Source organism: Cnephaeus nilssonii, assembly GCF_951640355.1.
Source record: "Cnephaeus nilssonii genome assembly, chromosome: 11".
Taxonomy (NCBI): Eukaryota; Metazoa; Chordata; class Mammalia; order Chiroptera; family Vespertilionidae; genus Cnephaeus; species Cnephaeus nilssonii.
Window position 1 is genome coordinate 13038752 of NC_137082.1, and position 21520 is coordinate 13060271.

The 21520-nt window shown below is 45.1% G+C and overlaps 1 protein-coding gene across 1 annotated transcript in view; it reads left to right on the forward strand.

The window, feature by feature from the left end:
* The window catches only part of APMAP (adipocyte plasma membrane associated protein), a 42817-nt gene continuing 21297 nt past the window's right edge, over positions 1-21520 (forward strand). Inside the window, exons 1-2 of the mRNA XM_079784741.1 lie at positions 1-188; positions 17305-17421. Of these exons, the coding sequence (XP_079640867.1) occupies positions 97-188; positions 17305-17421 (209 nt within the window). The 5' untranslated portion in view covers positions 1-96. The remainder of the gene's footprint in view (positions 189-17304; positions 17422-21520) is intronic.

Consider the following 21520-nt stretch of genomic DNA (forward strand, 5'->3'; position numbering starts at 1 on the left):
GGCCAGGAAGGGGCGGGGCGCGGGCGCCCTCGGAGCCGGCGTTTTGGCGTTTTTCCGTTTCGGTGCCGGCGGTCAGGCGGCGGTGACAGTTCCAAAATGAGCGAGGCGGCTGGGCTCCGGCAGCGCCGGCCCCCGCGGCCGCCCGTCGTCACGGACGACAGCCAGACCCCGGAGGCCCAGGATGGCAGGTAGGCCCGGCCCCCAAGCGTGATGAGGGCCGTGACAGCCGCAGGGCAAATGCGGTGCCAACGCGCGGCTTGGCGCCCCGCGTCCTGCAGTCCCCTCGGCAAAACTCGTCTTACGGGGAGGAAACCAGGCTCCGTCCAGGCGGATGCCCCTGCCGGGTCCTGGAGGCTTTGGGCCCCCTCTGCGCTCAGTCACTGCAGTGTCCCAGGCTCCGGGTTCGAGGCCGCCACGCACCGCACCGACCCCTCCGGCCCCCGCTTCCAGAGCGGTGGCTTCCTCGCCTTCCCCTCACTCTCCCTTCCTCTGCGCGCTGTCCTTCCCGCTGGCTCACCCGGTCCCCGGGGAGAGCCGCCCGGCCCCTGCCCTGCGTCTTCCCGGGCCCGCGCTCGCACCGTCCCGAAGGGAGGTCCGAAAAGATGTCAGGTCGCCGCTGGAGATCCAGCTCCGGAGCGCTGCCCTCGGCGCCTGGCCCTTCTCGCAGGCCACCAGCCCTCGCCGAGGCTTTCCGGAAAGAGGAGAGCTCACAAGTGACTCTGTTCGGCAATTTTTGTGAGAATTCAGCTTTGCACATTTCCCCTGATACGGACACAGAAGCATAGGAAACGGTAGTTGTTGATGCCTGATGAAAGAAATATCAGATTTTTGGCCTTTGCTTCTTCTCTCAACCTTCTAGAATTTAAGTATGCCGTGTTTTGTTAGCTTTAACAACTGAAGCACGGTCCTCAGACATCTATTTTAATATACAATAAACTTCCGTTTTTAATTTTGTGTCCCGAGTCTCATGGCTTTGAATATTTTGGTATCCAGGCGGCTCTACACAGACCAAGCTCAATGCCGTGGAACTGATTGATTTATAGGTTGAGAGAAATAATGGAAATATTTATTGGTGTGCCAAGGGGTGTGGTACGTACTGAATGAGGGACAGGTTTGGCTGGGACAGACGGAATTTATTCACTGATGATCGTGAGAGGAACACCTTGGAGGGAGAGCTATAGCAGAGAGGACTGTTTGGGCTCTAAAAAGGCAATTCGATGAGACGACTTTCTGGTAACGTCTGACTTCTGGGCTCAGTGGAAAATATAATAGAGTTCTGACCGTAGCGTCACTAACCATCCTGGTTTTCCCCGGACTCATACGTCCAAGGACGCAGGACTTTCAGTGCTAATCTTGGCAGATCAGGACACGTTGGCCACCCCATTGAATGTGGACATAGAGAAGCCATCCTCTGCTGATGACCGAGGGGCCTATTAGAATGGTCATGCAAGGACGGGCAGCACTTTACCAGAGAAACCGTATATATCTGTAATGGTCTCTTTCATAGTGAGTTTTTGTCAGCCATCTTCCTTTCTACATTTATTATCATAATACTATAGTGTTTTTTAAAATATATATTTTATTGATTTTTTTACAGAGAGGAAGGGAGAGAGAGAGAGTTAGAAACATCGATGAGAGAGAAACATCGATCAGCTGCCTCCTGCACACCCCCTACTGGGGATGTGCCCACAATCAAGGTACATGCCCTTGACCGGAATCGAACCTGGAACCCTTCAGTCAGCAGGCTGACGCTCTATCCACTGAGCCAAACCGGTCAGGGCTATAGTTGTTTTTTTTTTTTAAATTGTTTTTGTCATGTAATTCTCCTCTGTTTTTTGTTTCTTTTGTGATCATTTTTAATAGTTCATCTAATTGTCTTCTTGATTACCTTAAATGTTGACTATTCATCATAAGACAAAAAAGCATTGAGTATAATGGGTAAAAGTAAAGGGATCTGAAGGAAGTAGAAATGTGACAGCTATAATATAAACTTTATATGTGCTAAACAGGATAAAGAAAGCCTCGGAAGATACATTATTCAATGAACAGAAGTAGGACAGTAGATTTTAGTGGATGGGACATCTAGCAATACCTTGGCTAACTCCTGATTCTTGGCATGAAAGGTGATGTTAGTTCTTTCACTGATGAGGTAGGTCATTGAGGTCTGTGTGAGTGAAATGGTTTACATAAAGTTACAGAGTATTGGAGTCAAAAGAAATGAAAATGAATGAAGAAGGATAGAATTGGCAGCTGTGCAATGATTGACAAGCATATTCTGTGTTTGAACTATAATGGGGAATGCAGTCATTAAATCCATTTATTCAGAGTGGAACATAGCACTTTAAAGTTCCATTGCTAAGCACTTTACCATTGCAAGCTTATAATTAGTATTATTTGGCATCAATTTCTCCAGGTGCTTTAGAAACTTTATTGTTAGAATGATTGTAACACTGAAAATATTCCTTCCCTTTTGAAACATATTTCTGTCTGGGAAGAGAGAATAGCTGTTTCATGTCCAAAAATAACTGTTTAGGACTGAAGAGTGAATACATTGAAAATTTAATAGCCGTTTTTATTTTTATAGGTTTTTCTTTTTTTAGAATATATTTTTATTGGTTTCAGAGAGGAAGGGAGAGGGAGAGAGAGATGGAAACATCAATGATGAGAGAGAATCATTGATTGCTTGCCTCCTGTATGCCCCCCACTGAGGATCAAACCCGCAACCTGGGCATGTGCCCTTGACCGGAATTGAACCTGGGCTCAATCGCTTTTCCTAAACGATTTTTAAACGAATTACATACCTCTACTTGGTCAATTTTCCTTTTTCCTTTTTAAGACTGAAGAGTGAGCCTGGCCCGTGGGGCTAAGTGGTTGAGCGTCAACCCATGCACCAAGAGGTCACTGGTTCAATTCCCGATCAGGGTATATGCCCGGGTTGCAGGCTCGATCCCCAGTAGGGAGCGTGCAGGAGGCAGCCAATTTATATTTCTCATTGATGCTTCTATATCTCTATTCATCTTCCTTCCTCTCTCTCAAATCAATAAAAACATATTTTTAAAAAAATGACTGAAGAGTGAGAGAAGCAGTGTGGAGAAATAGATAGGGCTGTCATAAAGTCATGAAGCCATGAGGATTTAGGAATCTGAAGTTTTCTTCTCAGCATTGTGTCCATAAGTGTTTTCAAAGGGCTTTTATAAGTTCTTTGTTATTTTCAATGCTAATATGAAGACATCTATAGTCTAGGAGCAGTAGTATAAAGGAATGTGAAAAATAAACATATTTGAGGTGCAGTCACTCAAACAGACAGACTTTGTTGCTGTTTGACTTTCTCAGTTCCCAGAGATCACTTTGACACCTGGCGTTCTGGTCCCGCATAGATTTGGGGCTCACAGGTTTCCCACAAAAATCACGGGTTGTTTTTATTCTCACAGGGTCAGTGTGTCAGGACTTCAGTCCATGACTCGAGGCTCTGATGTCCTGTGTGCAGAAGGGCTTAGAGAACGCCTTTCATATTTGGCTGGTGAAAGTACAGGATTGTGTAAATTGTGGTCGAGCCAACAGAAATTGCATTACCGTAATCGTTCTCTGGCACTTAAAGACTGTAGGAAATTTCAGGCTCAAGAGATTGGGGCAAACAAGTTGATTTCCCAAACTGTACCTGGGAAGGAAATTGTCAGCTCTCCTGAGTGTGTCAGCACACACAGAGAAGGGGAGTATGATGGGTTTCGGCAGTAGAAATGGATGGGGATAAGTGGGCGTCCTTTATTTAAGTTACCATAATGAAGGAGTGCAGAGGCCAGGGGCACACCTGGAGGAAAGGCAGAATTGTAGTTGACTGTGAGTTTGCAGGAACCAGTGAGATGGATCTGTCAAAAAGTTAATGAACCTGGGGATAAAGTAGGTGTGCCTAGAGCAGTGGTCGGCAAACGGGAGCCGCCGCGGTTTGCCGCTCTGTTGACTAATGAGTTTGCCGACCACTGGCCTAGAGCATGGGTACAGAAACCACTGCAAGGAACTCTGCACCAGTCAGGGACTCAGATGCCTCCAGGGAGCTGCAGTCCTGGTACCTTCCATTTTCTGAGAGCTTTTTGTGTTCCAAGCCTTGGTCTTAGCATCAGTCACAATGGTTCTTGTACCAACCGGATGTGGTACTGTCTGCAGCAAGTGTGAGGCTGGGGAGAGCAGTGTGTGCTTGTCTGAAGATTGGACACCTGTGCGGCCACCCTGCAACTTTGGGTTTCTTAGGGCCAGATCTGCCGCTTTTTCAAGAGAAGCTGGAAACCATATTTTTCTGTGAAATCCTTTACTTTTTAGTTTTGTCAGCTAAAGCCATTTTGTGGAGTGATAATTTTTGGTTAAATTAGAGCTTTGCCTTGAGTTGTGGGAACCACATTTTATGGGGGACGTTGACAAACTCTGAACCAATGAGAAAAGAGAATGTTCTGTAAGCCCCACCATCTGAGGAGCTCCAGTAGGACTGGGGATGCCTTGCTTGGAGACGAGAGAACTGAGGATGGTGTGACTTCAGACATCAGTTCTAGGGAGGGCTGTCTAGGAGGGCAAGGGTTTGTTGCTCCCCAGAGTAGAACTGCGACCAACAAGTGTAAGCAAGGGGAAAGTGTGTTTCTCAGAACGTGTTGCATGAGATGACATGAGCTGCGAAGGTCCCTGAGCCAAAGGACTAGGGAGATGCTCTCTGTTCTGCCTTTGGACATTGACCATGCATGCTGGCAGATACTTCTCTGGTCTGCAGGGTTCTGTGGGATCTGCCCCTGGCAGTGGCCTGACCTGTTCGAGCAGCTTCCTCTAACTCACTCTGCCTCAAACTCCCTGTTTTGGTTATTGTGGTCAAGGCTTGGGAATGGAGGCTTTAAGTTAACGCCTAAAGCATGTATGCTTTACTCACATGCCGAGTGCTTATTGGGTGCTACTGTGTTTCCTTTGCTTGCATTGCTTTGTCCCAGACACTGTGGAACCTCAGTTTTGAAACTTAATTTGTTCTGCAAGGCAGAACTACAGCTGTTAGGTGAGGTTTCACAGAGTATGTAGCAGGCAAGCTCTAAATGGCTGAAAATTTGCTTGTTTGGGCTATATTTAAAAGTGATTGGATATGTAAAAATTGGAGTTTGGCATTGGAGGGCTTTTTGAGCTAATGGGTCTCACAGCCTGCAGTGAAGAAATACACAATTCAGGGGCTGACACACAGAGATGGTCTTTGGATCATTCATATAACCTGCTAGCCCCATTTCAAGTGCTCAGTAGCCGCACATGACTAGTGGCTGCTGTATTTCTATCACTGCAGAAAGTTACATTGGATAGCATTGTCAAGGAGTTTAAGTTTAAGGTGCTATATCTAAAATGTGACCACAGAACTTTTTTTTTATTATTGACAGTATTGTAGATGTACCCAATTTCCTACTTCTATGCCCCCCTTCACCCAACTCCTGCCCCACCCCAGACCTTCACATTATTGTTTGTGTCTATGGGCTAAGCATATCTATATATATAAAAGCCTAAATGACTGAACGACCGGTCAACCAGTCGCTATGATGTGCACTGACCACCAGGGGGCAGATGCTCAACGCAGGAGCTGCCCCCTGGTGGTCAGTGTGCTTCCACAGTGGGAGCCACCACTCAGCTGACCGATGGGTGCCAGATGCCGGGCTCACGGCTGGCAAGCGCAGCTGTGGTGGCGTGAGCCTCTCCTGTCTCCGTGGCAGAGCTACTGAGTGGCAGCAGCAGGCACAGCGGGGCCGGGATGAGTGGGAGTGGCGGGGTGCCCAGCCTGAGCTCCAGCTCCTCCCCGCTGCCTGCCACTTCATGCACTACTACATCCCTTGGGGGCGGGGATCAGCTAAAACCTGCAGTCCAACATCCCCTGAGGGGTCCTGGATTGCGAGAGGGTGCAGGCCAGGCTGAGGGATCCAGGCCTCTAGTCTAATCTAATAATAGACGAATATGCAAATTGACCGCACCTTCGCTATGTCAAAGCCACGCCCACCAGCCAAGCCACGCCCATCAACCAATCAGGACGAGCATGCAAATTGACCCAACAAAGATGGCGGCTAATTGGCATATCAAGACAGCGCCAAAGAACCCAAGAGCTGCAGAAGGGAGTAAAGCTTCGGAGAAGCAAGCAAGCCGGGGGGAGGAGAAGGGAGGAGCGAAGGCAGGGCCGGGGGTGAAGGGAAAAGCAGGCGGGCTGGCGGAGAAGGCGGGGCGGGCGACAAGGGAGGAGTGGAGGCGGGGCCGGGGGCGAAGGGAAAAGCAGGCGGGCTGGCCGAGAAGGCGGGGCGGGCGACAAGGGAGGAGCGGAGGCGGGGTAGAGTGCAGCAGGAAATCCTATTGCAGGATTTTTCCTGCAACGGGAACGCTAGTATGTATATAAGTTCTTTGGTTAATCTCCAATTTCTTCCATCCTTCTCCCTTCTGAGATCTGTCAGTCTGTTCCAAGTACTGTATCCATGTCTCTGGTCCTATTTTGTTCGTCAGTTTATTTTGTTCATTAGATTCCACATATAAGTGAGATCAGGTGATATTTATTTTTCTCTGACTGGTTTATTTTGCTTAGCATAATAATCTCCAGGTCCTTCCATGCTGTCGGAAAGCATAAGAGAGGGAGAGAGAGAGAGAGAACCTTCTTTTTTTATAGCTGTATAGTATTCCATTGTGTAGATGTATCTCAGCTTTTTCATCCATTTATCTACTGATACGCACTTGGGCTATTTCCAGATCTTGGATACTGTAAACAACGCTGCTTCAAACATAGGGCAGCATATGTTTTTTTCTGATTGGTGTTTTGGAATTCTTAGGATATATTCCCAAAAGTGGAATTGCTGGGTCAAAAGTCAGTTCTATTTTTAATTTTTTTAAAAAATATTTTTTTATTGATTTCAGAGAGGATGGGAGAGGGAGAGAAAGAAACATCAATGATGAGAGAGAATCATAGATTGGCTGCCTCCCACATGCCCCCTACTGGGGATCGTGCCCATAAGCCAGGCATATGCCATGACTGGGAATTGGCTCAACCACTGAGCCATAAAAATAGCCGGGCTATTTTTAATTTTTTAGGAAACTCCATACTGTTTTCCACAGTGGCTGCACCAATAGTTCACTAGGGTTCCCTTTTCTCCATATCCTCGCCAACACTTGTTGTTTGTTGATTTATTGATGACCGCCCTAGGAGATGTATTGGTGAAAATACCATTATGTGAGATGTCTGAGGTTTTACTGCCTATGTTTTCTTCTAGGATTTTTTTTTTTATGGTTTTGCCAATGATACATCTGATAAGGGGTTAATATCCAAAATATATAAAGAGCTTATTCAACTCAACTCCAAGAAGACAAACAAGCCAATTGAAAAATGGGCAAAGGACCTGAAAATAGACACTTCTCCAAAGAGGACATACAGATGGCAACTAGACACATTAAAAAAATGTTCAACATCACTAATCATCAGAGAGATGCAAATTAAAACATCATACCTGTCTATGTGTATTCTGCAGCTTTGTGATGAAATAATCTATAAATATCAATTAAATCCATCTGATCCAGTATGTTGTTTAAGGTCACTAGTTTCTTTTTTTTAAAACTATATTTTATTGATTTTTTACAGAGAGGAAGGGAAAGGGATAGAGAGTTAGAAACATCGATGAGAGGGAAACATCGATCAGCTGTCTCCTGCACACTCCCTACTGGGTATGTGCCCGCAACCGAGGTACATGCCCTTGACTGGAATTGAACCTGGGACCCTTGAGTCCACAGGCTTTATCCACTGAGCAAAACCGGTTAGGGCTTCCTTTTTTTTTTGGGGGGGGGGGGTCTGGATAATCTATCCAGTGATGTCAGTGGGGTAGTCCCCTACTATGACTGTATTGCTGTCTCTCCCTCAAAGTCCTCCAAGAGTTTCTGTTACATACTTAGGTTTTCCTATACCAGGTACTTATATGTTTACTAGGGTTATATCCTCTTTTTGGATTGTTCCCTTTAGTAATACATAGTGACCTTTTTTTGTCTCTTTTATGGCCTTTGTTTTGAAGTCTATTTGTCAGGTATAAGTATTGTTACCCAGCTTTTCTTTTGTTTCCATTTTCATGGAAAATTTTTTTCCATCCCGTGTGAGTGTTTTGTTCTGAAGTGGGTCTCTTATAGATAGCATATATATAGGTCATGTTTTCTTATCCATCCAGGTACCATATGTCTTTTGGTTGAAGCATTTAATTCATTCACATTTATGGTTATTATTGATAGGTACTATGTTCCTTTCTAGAGGTAATTAGCTTCCTTTACCCTTTTTTTTTTTTTTTTTGCCTAGGAAGCTATTTCACCTTCAATTTTGAATGATAGCCTTCTTGGATAGAGTAGTCTTGGTTTCAGATCCTTGCTTTTCATTACTTTGAATAGTTCATTCCATTCCTTTCTGGCCTGTAGTCTTTCTGTTGAGAAATTAGTTGACAGCCTTATGGGAGCTTCCTTGTGGGTAACTGACTTTAGCTGCCTTTAAGACTTTTTCTTTGTCTTTAGCCTTTTCCATTTTTTAAAATATATATATTTCTTTATTGATTTCAGAGAGGAAGGGAGAGGGAGAGATAGAAACATCAATGATGAGAGATAATCATTGTTCAGCTGCCTCCTGCACGCCCCCTAGTGGGGATCGAGCTCACAACCTGGGCATGTGTCCTTGGTCGGAATTGAACCCAGGACCCCCCAGTCCGCAGGCCGACGCTCTATCCGCTGAGCCAAACCAGCTAGGGCTAGCCTTTTCCATTTTAACCTTTTGCACTCGGATGTCGAGTGTGACTCGACACGGTTAGCATTAGAATAAAGGAATCAAGAAAAAAGCAAGCGAGTGCAAAGGGTTAATTATGTATTGTTTTGGTGTGGGTTTTGTTTGGTTCATCTTAATTCGGACTCTCTGCTTTCCGAACTTGTGTGACTATTTCCTTCACCAGGTTAGGGAAGTTTTCTCATTATTACTTCAAACATGTTCTGTATCTCTTGCTCACTTTCTTCTCTCTCTGGCACCCCTATGATACAGATTTTGTTACGTTTCATGGTGTCCCAAAGTTCCCTTAACCTTTTGCACTCAGATGTCGAGTGTGACTCGACATGGTTAGCATTAGAATAAAGGAATCGAGAAAAAAGCAAGCGAGTGTAAAGGGTTAAAACTGTCCTCATGCTTTAAAAAAAAGTATTTTTCTGCTCTAATTGAGTGATTTTTTTTGCCTTGTTTTCTAATTATCTAATTTGATCCTCTGTTTCCTCTAACCTACTGTTTATTCTTTCCAGTGTATTCTTTACTTCAAATATGTCATTGTTCATTTCTGACTGGTTGTTTTTAATGGTTTCTCTATCCTTTTTCATGCTGTTGAACATTCTTAAAACCATTACTTTATACTCCTTTTCTGATGAATTCCTTGCCTCCATTTCATTTAGCTCTTTTTCAAGGGATTCCTTCTGTTCTGTCATTTCAGGCTTGTTTCTTTGTTTCCCCATTTTTGCTTTTTCTTTGGATTTATTTATATGCATTGTATAGTTTTGGTCCCCAATCTTGGTGGTTTGGTTCTCTGTCCTGGGTGTCTTGTGGGATGCAGAGGTTTAATCTCCTTGATCTTCTGAGCTGGGTGCTCTAGAAATGTCCCTTGTGTGGGTTACATGGACCCTCCTGTTATAATTAGGTATTAATTGTTGTTGCTCAGCCCTTGGCCTGGTTGACTGAGGCTTAACCTTAACACATCATGCCAACTGTTATACAGGAGCTGACAGAACAAAATAACACAAAACAAGACTAACCCAAAAACAACATGAAAAAACAACAAACCACCACCACCAAAACAATAAAAAAGAATAAGAAAACAGATGACAAACAAACAGAACAAAAATAATACTAAGTGACAAGAGACCAAAAGAATTAGAGAAGAAAAAACCCCACAAAAAATAGAATATCAAAGAAAGGAAGACAAGAAAAGAAAAAAAAAAGAATAAAAAAGTAAAGAAAAAAAATAAATGAACTAGTAATAAATTTAAAAAAGTAACAATAATGAATAAAGTAAAATATAAAATAGGAAAAGAAAAATGGGAAACAAAATAAAAAGAAAAGGAAAATAGAATAAGATAAGGAAAGAGAGAAATAAGAGATGTGAAAGAAAATAGAAGAAAAATTAAAAATCCTATCTAATAAAAGAGTAATATGCAAATTGACTGTCACTCCAACACACAAGATGGCCGCCCCAGGTGGTCAAAGATGGCTGCCCCCATGTAGACACAAGATGGCCGCCACAAGATGGCCGGCAGGGGAGGGCAGTTGTGGGTGATCAGGCCAGCAGGGGAGAGCAGTTGGGAGGGACCAGACCTGCAAGGGAGGGCAGTTTGGGGCGACCAGACCTGCAGGGGAGGGCAGTTGGGGGGAATCAGGCCAGCAGGGGAGGGAAGTTGGGGGGGACCAGGCCTGCAGGGGAGGACAGTTGGGGGTGACCAGGCCTGCAGTGGCGGACAGTTAGGGGCGACCAGGCTGGCAAGGGAGGGCAGTTAGGGGTTACCAGGCCAGCAGGGGAGGGCAGTTGGGGGCGACCAGGCCTGCAGGCAAAGACAGTTAGGGGCGACCAGGCTGGCAGGGGAGGGCAGTTAGGGGTGACCAGGTCAGCAGGGGAGGGCAGTTAGGGGCAATTGGGCCACTAGGGGAGCAGTTAGATGTTGATCAGCCTGGCACGGGAGTGGTTAGGGGGTAATCAGGCTGGCAGGCAGAAGCAGTTAGGGGCAATCAGGCAGGCAGGCAGGCGAGTAGTTGGGAGCCATCAATCCTGGATTGTGAGAGGGATGTCCCAGATTGGAGAGGGTGCAGGCTGGGCTGAGGGACCCCACCCACCCCCGTGCATGAATTTCGTGCACCAGGCCTCTAGTATGAAATAAGAAAAGAAAGGAAATTAAAAGTAACACACATATACAAACATACACACCACCCACAAAAATGGAGTTCTTCTTTGCATTTTAATGCCTACTGTATTTGCCCTTTGGATCTGCTATTTTGGGAGGTCACTGGATTTTGCTCTAGTGTTGCCTGAAGCTGGGTACTTGTTATGCCAGGCTGGGGCCTCCTAGCAGGTTCTCTGGTGCAGGCAATTGTCAGTTGCTGTCCCTGCCTGGCCTTTGGTAACCTGTCTGAAGCTTAGCAGGAATGAAGCCCCAAGCCGCCCCAAGCCATCTGGCAGGTGGGGCCTCTGGAGCCCAAGGGCTGGGTCTATCTGGGGTCACGCCCCTTGAATGTCCCTGCTCTGAGTTGGTCTCCCTTCTCCCACAGAACTGCACTCTGTGGAGGCAGTTTAATCAGGCTAAGATTGGAGATAGTAACCTTAACCTATAGACAGGGTTGTGGGTGCTTCTCCTCCTTTCCAGGGCTGAGCTGGCTGAACTCCCTGGGGAGGTTGAATGGACCTGCTTCCCCACAATGCAGCCATAGCTGCACATGTCTGTCTATCTCCAGATAGAAGCCCATCTGAAAGACAGTCTCAGTATCTCAGCTCTGGCTCCCTGGCACCCCTTGCTGCCACACCAAGTATAGGGGATAAAAAAAAAAAATCAGCTCTGCTTGGCACTCCATTCTCTTGCATGGCCAGCCTGGCGCTGGGCAGAGCCTCTAGCCAGACTCCAACTGGGCCAAATATCCAAGACTCTGCACTATCATACTGAACAGTACAGGCTCAGATTTCCAGCCCAGCACTGCTCCCCTTTGCCTTGGATCACAGGATGGGGCAGACTGAAGAGCTCTGCGCATGTTGGGAGTAGTGTCGCCATGCTTTCTCGGTGGGCAAGACCAATCCTCTTTCCTAAGCCACCAGCCCCTGCCTAGCTCTCTGCCCAAAGTTCTTCCAGAGAATAGAGGGCCCCCTCAGTGTCACTTTTGGGTGTACTAATCAGACCCCTCTGCTGGCCCCAAGCTCTGCTGCTCGGCTCTAGTAGTCCTCGATTGGAGCGAACTTTCAGGCTGGTGTTGTAACAAAGAAATCACTCTTTGCCTGTTATGGTGCGGTCTGGGTCTCCTAGGTGTACTGAATCTCCACTGATTCCCACTTTCAACACTACGCAGGCTCCCCCGCCCTTCTCTTGTCACTCTGGATTGGGGATACTTGTCACTCTGGATTGGGGATACTTGTGAGACCCCACACTTCCAGGGGATGGAGCTGCGCTTTTGCTTCCTGTTGTGTACCTGTGCAAGCTGGCTCACCCTCTCCCCATCTCCTTCTATCTTTTCTCTGAGTTCCCTGCTCTCAGTATTCAGATCAGCTACATGTCATCTGTTTTTTTCTGGATGAACACTGCAATTTAGCTACAAGTCTGGTTTGGTGTTGGGAGCAAGCGGATGAAGCTTCCAGCTACTCTGCAGCCATCTTCCAGAACTTTTCAAGAGAGGCTAGCTTATGGTTAGCCAGTGGGGTGTTGATAGACTTCTCTCACTGGGGAGGGAGTTAGATAAAGTTGGTGGTGACCAGTTAGTTGCACCATTAAGAGGTTATTACCTAGATCTCTGGCAAGGATGGGCCATGTGGGACACAGGTCATCATCCCAGACCTCTGGTTGCCTTTCTAATTATAAGCACTGTTGCTTTCAGTCCTGGCTTGACTTTTCTTTCGTTCTTTCTTTTTTTTTTGGGAGATAGTGAGCCTTTTACCATTGTATGAAGGGGCAACCAAATATTTAAGCAGGGTGTCACAAGCTTTAAATCAGATTACTACTAAATTTAGATTAAAAAGATGTAAACTACAGTGTGGTAAAGGACAGTTAACTACAGGAGTCTAAGACAAATGACAGGATTCTGTTTTATGTAGAATCATTTTAGGCAAGGAAAAGGTAAAATAGCCCTATGGTGACATTGCACAATGCAGCTTCCCCCAAGCGACTGTTCCTCTGCTAGGATGGGGAAGGGTGATTACATTAGCCTCCTTTACGGACAGGGACCCTACCAGAATGCCCATGTGGTCAGCACTCACCTCTGACAGGTACCTATCTCTACTATTTGTTTCTCTTTAGGGAGTCTGATTTTTTTAAGAGAAAAGTATTTTTATTGATTTCAGAGAGGAAGGGAAAGGGAGAGAGAGATAGAAAACATCAACAATTTGAGAGAATCATTGATTGGCTGCCTTCTGCACCCCCCCCTATTGGGGATCCAGCCTGCAACCTGGCCTTGACCGAGAATCAAACTTTGACTTCCTGGTTCATAGATCGATGCTCAACCAGGCAGGGATTCTGCTTTTAAAAGAACCACACAAAGTCTTTGCTGTCATTTTTACTTATAAGTAGTTATTTCCATTGTGTTGAAAGACTTTAGGCCACTTAAAGAAAATCACTTGAACCCTGGCTGGGTGACTCAGTTGGTTGGAGCATTTCCCATACACTAAAAGGTTGTGGATTTGATTCCTGCTCGGGACACATACTCAGATTGCAAGTTTGATCCCTGGTCAAGATGTGTACAGAAGTCAACCGATCAATGTTTTCCTCTCACATTAATATCCCTCCCTTCCTCCCTCCCTCCCTCCCTCCCTCCCTCCCTCCCTCCCTCCCTCCCTCCCTCCCTCTTTCCCTCCTTTCCACCCTCTCCTTTCTTTCCTCCCTTTCTCCCTCCCTTCCTCTCTATCTCTCAAATAAATAAATATCCTTGGGCGAGGACTAAAAAAAAAAAAAAGGAGAGAAAATCACTTGAGTTACAGATTGTCCCAGCCTCTGTAGTGGCAGTTTGCATAGTTGAGTCATTGACTTTAAAAGAAATACAATTTTTATTGATTTCAGAGAGGAAAGGAGAGGAGAGAAAGAGATAGAACCATCAATGATGAGAGAGAATCATTGGTCAAGCCTACAACCTGACCGGGAATCGAACCAGGGACCTCTTGGTTCATGGGTTGACACTCAACCACCGAGCCACACTGGCTGGGCTGTTTTTTGTTTGTTTTTTTTTAAACCTCTCTGAGATATAATTCACATACCATAAAAATCTACCCATTTAAATTGTTTAACGGTTTTTAGTACAGCCACAGAGTTTTGCAATAAGCATTACAATCTAAGTTTAGAACATTTTCATCACTGTTAACCTTTCAAAAAAATTGAGGTGAAATTTACATAATGTAAAGTTACCTTCAAAGTGTTCAGTTCAGTGATGTTTAGTGTTGGACAATCACCAGCTCTCTAGTTTCAAAACTTTTTCATCACCCCATAAGAACACCTTACACCCATTAAGTAATCACTCCCCATTTCCCCTTCCCACCAGAATGTCCATCAGCAGATGGAAAATTGTTGAGTCATATAAAAAGGAAAGAAGTTCTGATATATACTGCAACTTGGGTGGACATTGTAGCATTCTGAGTGAAGTAAATCAGTCATGAAAGGTCAAATATTGTATGATCTCATTTGATCCCATAATATGAAATGTTCAGAATAGGCAAATCACCATTAACTTTTGCAGAGAGTGTTTCAGACCTTGACTCTGAGGGCTCTAGGTCTGGGTATCCTCTCCCTGCCTTCCTGTCCTTGTCAGGCAGTGTTGCTAATGGTGACGGCAGGCTTAGAATCAGACCTGGCACTCAGTCGTGTTCTTCCAGTTCTGTCAGTGATCTGCGGGCAAGCTCCTCGTGCTTCTCTGTCCACTTCTCTTGTTTGTAAAGTTGAGGGATACACAATTCCACCTAGTTACCCATGTAGAGCACATTGCACGACACGTCCTTATTATCGTTTATCATTACTTTTGTCACGGTCCTTACTCTTTTCCTGCTGAGGACCTCTCAGGTTGCATTAGCCTGCTGTTGTATGGGTTCATAGCTGATCTGTGCCGGACATGCATTTTCACGCACTGTGTAATCTTGTACCCTTGGTTGGCATCAAACAGTCACCTTAGAAGAAGGTTGTGTGGCCCTTCTTCTAAGAAGGTTTGGAGACAGGGCTGGGAGAGAGGGGTTATCTGCTTTTTGTCCTTCCTGGAGTCTGGGTTCTTTCGGCCTCTCCCTACTGGGTCGATAGGACTGGACCACCTCCTTTCCCAGCTAGCAAAAGGGATAAAGGCCGACAACTTGGCATCTTACCTGGCCAGGGTGAGTTCTGAATCCTGTATGACTGAAGAGAAGGAAGTTAGGAACAAAATTTTTATTAGAAGGAAAATAGACACAGATTAGGAATCTCATTAGCAAAGGGGAAATATCAAAAGGAAAAAAGAACTGGATAGCACTGTGCCCTAAGCTGTTCTGCTCTGGGAGAGAAAGTAGCAAGAAGAAACCAGGCTGCACCTTCAACTTTGCTTGGAAATGTTCTCAGCTAGATGTCCTGGTTCATCATTTACAAGTTCTGCTTTTCACATCACTGCAGGAAACAATCCAACCAAGCGTTCTGCCACCGTTTAACAAGGACCTGCTTCCCTCCAGCTTCCAACTTATTTCTGACATCCTTTGGAGCCATCACCAGCAGTGCCTCCAATGTCCATATTTCTGCCAACAGTCTATTATTGACAATTTAGGTATTCTCTAATATGATATATGTTTCTCTACCATGCTCCTCACTCACTTCTTTCTGAGCACTTGCTAGCCGGGTCTTTAGCATCCATGTTTCTACTACCAGTGTCTTTAAGAAAATATAGACTTTTTCTGTCCTGCTTCTCAGAATTCTTCTATCCTCTACCCATAGCCCACTTCCAAAGCTACTTCCACATTTTAGGTATTTGTTATAGCAGCATCTCATTTCCAGATAATAAAATTAGTTTAATGAGAAAAATGTATTAGTTTTCTATGGCTCTGGTGACAAATGACCACATACTTAGTGACTTAAACAACACATTGGTTATCTTATAGTTCTGGAGGTCACAAGGCCTGGGCAGGTCACCTTGCTGAAATCAAAGTGCTGCAGGGCCGTTCTCCTTTGTGGAGGCTCTAGGGGGTAACCTGTTTCCTGCCACTCAGATTGTTGGCAGGATTCAAACACTTTTCAGTTGTGTTGTTCCAAATGTCTGCAAGGAGCCTTTCCTTCGCTCCTCCTTTTTCTTTTATTCCCTTTGCTTTTTATTTCCACCTATCCCCTATAGAAACAGAACGGCTTATTTCATTTTCTGCATTTAATAAAATCATGCATGTTCAGAATTGGGCAAGACTTTGAGGTTTCCCGCCCCAATACCCCATTACACAGAGGGGAGCCCATGGGCTTTGGGTGAAGAAACTCACATATAATGGCTTGGCTGGTTGTTGGGGAGTTAGGACTGGCATCCAGGCACCCACATTTCTACAGGTTTGTACAGCAGATTATCCTGTCAAAATCAAGCAAAATACTCCCCTTAAATCATTTGTTAAGTGTGAGTCTTGATTTTAACTCACTTTTTTTTTAATAGAAAAAAATTCTCCATCTAGGAGCTCATGATTTTATTTGCTTTAAGTTAATATTAACATCAAGTGTTTAGTAAATTTGAATGCACTTAAGAAAATAATGATTTTTTAAAGTTTATTTAGTAGCAAGAGGCTAAATGTGCTCACTTTTTTACCAAATGAATAATGATGTATGTGAGGATCGTTTGAGAGACATTTTAATCACTGTTGATCATTTGTCCAAAAACTTAATGCAGGATTCCCAAGGCAGCTTTCAGATCTTCCCAGGGCTTTAGGAGTGCTTCCTTGGACTTGCAATTTTATAGATTCTTTGTAAATAACTGTCAGTATCTGTCAGACTCTTTAGGGTGGAAGAGCTGGGATTACCTTTTCAGTTCTTAAAAATATGATCAGCAAATGACTGGGGAATTGGATGCTCAGGAAATTGTTTTCCTTCTTCTCCTTCATGAATTTGTTTCTGTTTCTTTTATTCACAGAACATGAAAATCTTAGGGATACCGTACTGAGTGTTGCTGCTTTGAATCCATGCACCAGGAAATAGTGGCTTTTGGGAAACACTTGTCTTCTCTGTGTCTCCCTTCCTTTATTGGAAGGGATGAGTGTGTCTCCCTTCCATTATTGCAACTCTGTATTCCCAGTACTTTTTGTGTTCATCAATGCTGCACGTTTTCCTTCTTTAAAACTGCCAGATGACTCAAGATACAGCCTATCTTACTATCTGGAAAATAACTGATAAGAGTGCCTCAGACATCTGGGGAAAAAAAGAAACAGCAAAAGCATGTTTGTCAATCCTGGTAAACAGTACTGAAGTTTCATCACAGGCCATAGAAGTCAAGGGCCTCGTGGTGGGGACACTGGGTGAGAGGCTCGCCCCTGCTGAAAGGACTTTAAAACCAGCCGAGCTGGTCACTGTCTGCGCCTCTGCTGATTGCCTTTGTATATATTTCATTTCTGGCAGCTCCTTTAGCGGCAGAGTTTTCCGAGTGACCTTTTTGATGCTGGCTGTTTCCTTCACCGTTCCCCTGCTCGGAGCCATGATGCTGCTGGATTCCCCCATAGACCCACAGCCTCTCAGGTGAGCTGCCCCAGCAATTTTTGGGAGGGATTTCTCAGCAAAATATAATAGGCTGGGATGATTTCTAGAGTAACTAAACCAGTCTGATCCGAAAGGTAAGTTATTATGAGAAATAGAAATTTGTGATTTTTTTTTGGCCTCCATTCTATGTTGAATTAGATGTTTCACCGGATATATGCATGGTATTGCCCAATGTTATTGTTTCAAAAATAAAACTGTACAAACCAAAAACAAAAATCAGGAAAACCCCAAATGAGAGGAGCTTAAGTATTAGACACAGTTAGTCTGAATTCATATGAAGTGGCAAAGGCACACACACAAACAAAGGTTAAGTTTAAGTTGCCTTAAGTTTTATAAATAACTTATTTAAAAAAACAACTTGTATTTAGTCACCTTTTTTTCCTAAGTTCCCTTTCATCTTTGGGGATCTGTGAATAATGCAGTCCATTATAACTTGAAAAAATAGTGTATACCTGGGGAGTCGCATGAAATGTATTCACATTTTTAATTATAGTAATACTGAGCCAGGCTCCTGTTGATGTGATTGATGATGTTGATGTCAAGGTGGTGTAAGAGGGTTGTGCAGTCTGGTTCAATAAGTTTCTTTTTTCCCTTGCAACTGCCCAGAGGGTTGAGCTTTCTGAAGTTTATTTTAACTGAGCTAGGCAATGTAAGATTTTTAAAACTTCAGAAAGAACCACATCTTACTATAGAGTAAATATAACATATATAACTGGGTAATGTGTTGGTGTTTTGTAAATAAAACTTAAGGTTTTATTTTGAATTCAGTTCACTAAAAACATATTCAGCACTAGTATGCTAGAGGTGGGTATCAGATACAAAGAGGACACAGTTTTGACCTTATATTGACATATGTGTAGAAGAGTCAACTTTTTGTTATTGGATTTAGGATTGGTAAAGGTACACGGTGTTGTTAAAACACAGGTAGCTTGCATAAGATTGAGAATGGGGGAGGCTGGACACTGTAGACCCATAAGTATGTTTGCTCTGTAATTCCTGGTGTGCCAGTGTTTCCTTGCACATGCCTTCCTCCCAAGGGCATGCTGGGTGTTCTCTCTAAGGGGGTTCTGGGACACTTTGAGGGGAGGCGCCTCTTTCTTGCTAACCCCTCTCAACATGTGGAAGGATATGGCTCAGCCCACCCCAAATAGAAACTGACCTGACTTTATTTGGTTGGCAAGGCGAGAAAATGAACTGTGTCCACAGTGGGGATCAAAGTCTGGGCTGGGGAGCTAGTCTTGGGAAAGAGGAGGAAAGTGGAGAGAGCAGGTAAAGATGGAGTTTCTGAGTTGGAGTGGGAGGGATGGAGCTTAAGTGACTGAAGACCTTTAATCTCCATAAAGGTGAATTTAGGTGTGGAAAGAGTGGTGAAGAAATTCAGAGGACTGGTGTGTATTCATGCCCAGAAACTGAAAGGAAACATGGCCCAATAAGGATCTGAAGTTGTGTAAGTGAGTCCTGCCTGTGGAGTAGACAGGCCTGATGAGGAAGGGAGGAGAAACTAATGAAATCGCTGTGGTGAACAGGATCTCTCCCACAGACTCAGATTTGGGAATGACTTACTCAAAAATTGAAAGCATGGGCCCCAAAGTGCAGAACAAAAGCAGGAGAGTGGCAGAGATTGTAAGAACAGAAATAAACCGAGGTTTGGGAAAAATGCTAATGACAACAGCAAAAAAGCTTTTTTAAACTCTCTTTAGAGCAAAAGGAGCAAGGAAGGGAGAGACCCACTGTCTGAGTGAGTGAGGACAGTCATCTCCCAGCCAAGGGGGCGCCATGGTCAATGGGATCAGCCCTACTGGCAGGGTGGGAGGCCAGCAATAGCAGTGCCTTTTGTTATCAGATGAAGTGGGGCGTCCTCTTCCCCACTGTGTGCTGCTGGAGGTGGAGTCCTTATGATAACGCAAGAAAAAGAATTTTCTGAGGCTCACACAGGAGAACAAGTGATTTTTATTTGTGTAGAGTTAAATTCCTGGGTTTCCATAGAAGATGTGTCGCTGGGGTTTCAGTAAACCTAGAAACAAAGCCAGTGTCCAGAGTTCCCATTCCAGGTTGCAGCTGGGTCCAGTAGAGCATTAGGCTGGCTGCAGTCCATTGGTCCATGGTGTGTGGGTATCCTCATGGTGTGGGCCACATGGGCGAATGCAGGAGAGTGCACTCCAAGCAACAAGAGTCCCAAGGGTCCTGAAAGCACAGAGAGCAAATTCCTTGGTTCAGGGGATTAAATATCCAGGATCTTCGATCCCTTGCAGCGGTCACGCCCAAACTGGCCTACCACCTCTCTCTCCAGATGTGATTGACAGCAAGCACCTTCCCTATGTCACCCCAACTTTATTGGGCACAGGTCTAACTTCCTTGTCCAGGCCCCTGGAGGAGTGTTAAGTTGTAGCTTCCTGGTGCAGCTGTCCAAATGACATGCCTCTAAGGGCTGGCTTCCCCCTTTGCCCCTTTCCTGTTATAATAACTAGGTTAATTCCAACGGTATCACTTTGAGGGTGCTCAATGACCTCTGTGTGAGCTTAGACAATGGCTAGAAATCCAAGGACAGACAGACCAGGGACAAGGAAGGGTGGAACCCTTCCAGGGCAGGTTGTTAGGCAGTTAGTTTCAGTTCTAGGGAGTCAAGTCGCCTGGAAGGCTGCAGGGCTTTGGCAAACACCCTCCATGCAAAACCACTTTCTTTTTTTTTTTGGAAGATTGGAGGCCTATTGCAAACACAACAATGTGACATCCTGATTTCTGGAGGATGTTTACCAGTGTCTTTCAGCATACATTTGACACATGGAGTTAGCAGGAGTTAGTGGGGATTGATATGAGTTAACAGGAGTTGATGAGTTAACAGAAGGTCAGTGGCCTTAATCAGAGTCCATGTAGCCTGGCTGGCTGTGAGTGTTGATTTGGGCTTCCTGGGGCCACTCTTCCTTGGCACTTCTGCTGCCCAGCTGCAGGAGTGGGGACCCTCTCTTGCCCATCCTTTGCATTTTCTCAGATAAGTGTTCTTCTTGTCTCCTTATTGAGATAACTAGTAGCCCATTTGCAGGAAAATCCTGCAAGAGACTGTTGCGGCCACGTGCGCTGCCGTTGCAGCCACCGTGCCTGCGCCCGCTCGCCACTGCCGCCCGCCCTGCTCCGCCCCGTTTCACCCCACCCCGCCGGGGCTTTCCCTCTGGCAGCCACCTTGCTTTCCGCTTTTCCTCCCTCTTCCTTCTAAGTTGTCTTCAGTCTTCACTCCTCCCTCTCTCAGCGTATGCAAATTAACCGCCATCTTTGTTGGGTAATTTGCATACTCGCCCTGATTGGCTGGTGGGTGTGGCTTTGGCTGGTGGGCGTGGCTCGGGTGTAGCGAAGGTGTGGTCAATTTGCATATTACTATTTTATTAGGTAGGCTACTCAGGCTCATTGTGGGCAGGGACAGTGTGTGATTTACTGATTAGTTTGATTCGGCAAATATTTCTGGAGGACTTCCTGTGTATAGGGAATTAGGCAAGGTCCAAGGACTGGGTGGGAGGGCTGATGTCAGGTATACCCTCCTCTATCCCTGGGCTTTATGGATGTATTAGCATTGTTCAATCTTCACATATACCGTTGGGAAGTATGACCTTACCAAGGTCAGAATTTGAAAGCAGATGTGCCCAACTCTATAGCCCAGGCTTTTTTCACCAAATATGCATGTTGTAATCCTACTCTTCCTTTGGAACTAAAACTAGTAAAGTCAAGAATGTTTTTATAAGCAGGTTGAAAGTCATAGTGGGGCAATTTAATTTGGGGAAAGTTGTGCTGTGGCCTGCAGAGTTACCTCAGAAGGGGTGGCAAAGGTGAAGTACTTTGCCAGCAATGTAGAGAGCTTGTCCATCATTCCACATCCTCAGCTACCACCTCCCCCTTGGTTCTCCCACTCTGATGGGCTGGCTAGGAAACTGCCTTGGTGGAGGGCAGGGTGGGGAGGGAATTGGGAGATAACAACTCCTTCCCACACTCCCCACCCTCTCACTCCTGTAGTGTTCATTAGGAGCCTCCTGTGTGCCAGGTGCTTGGGATATAGCAGTGAAAACCACAGGACAAATCCCTGGTCTCATGT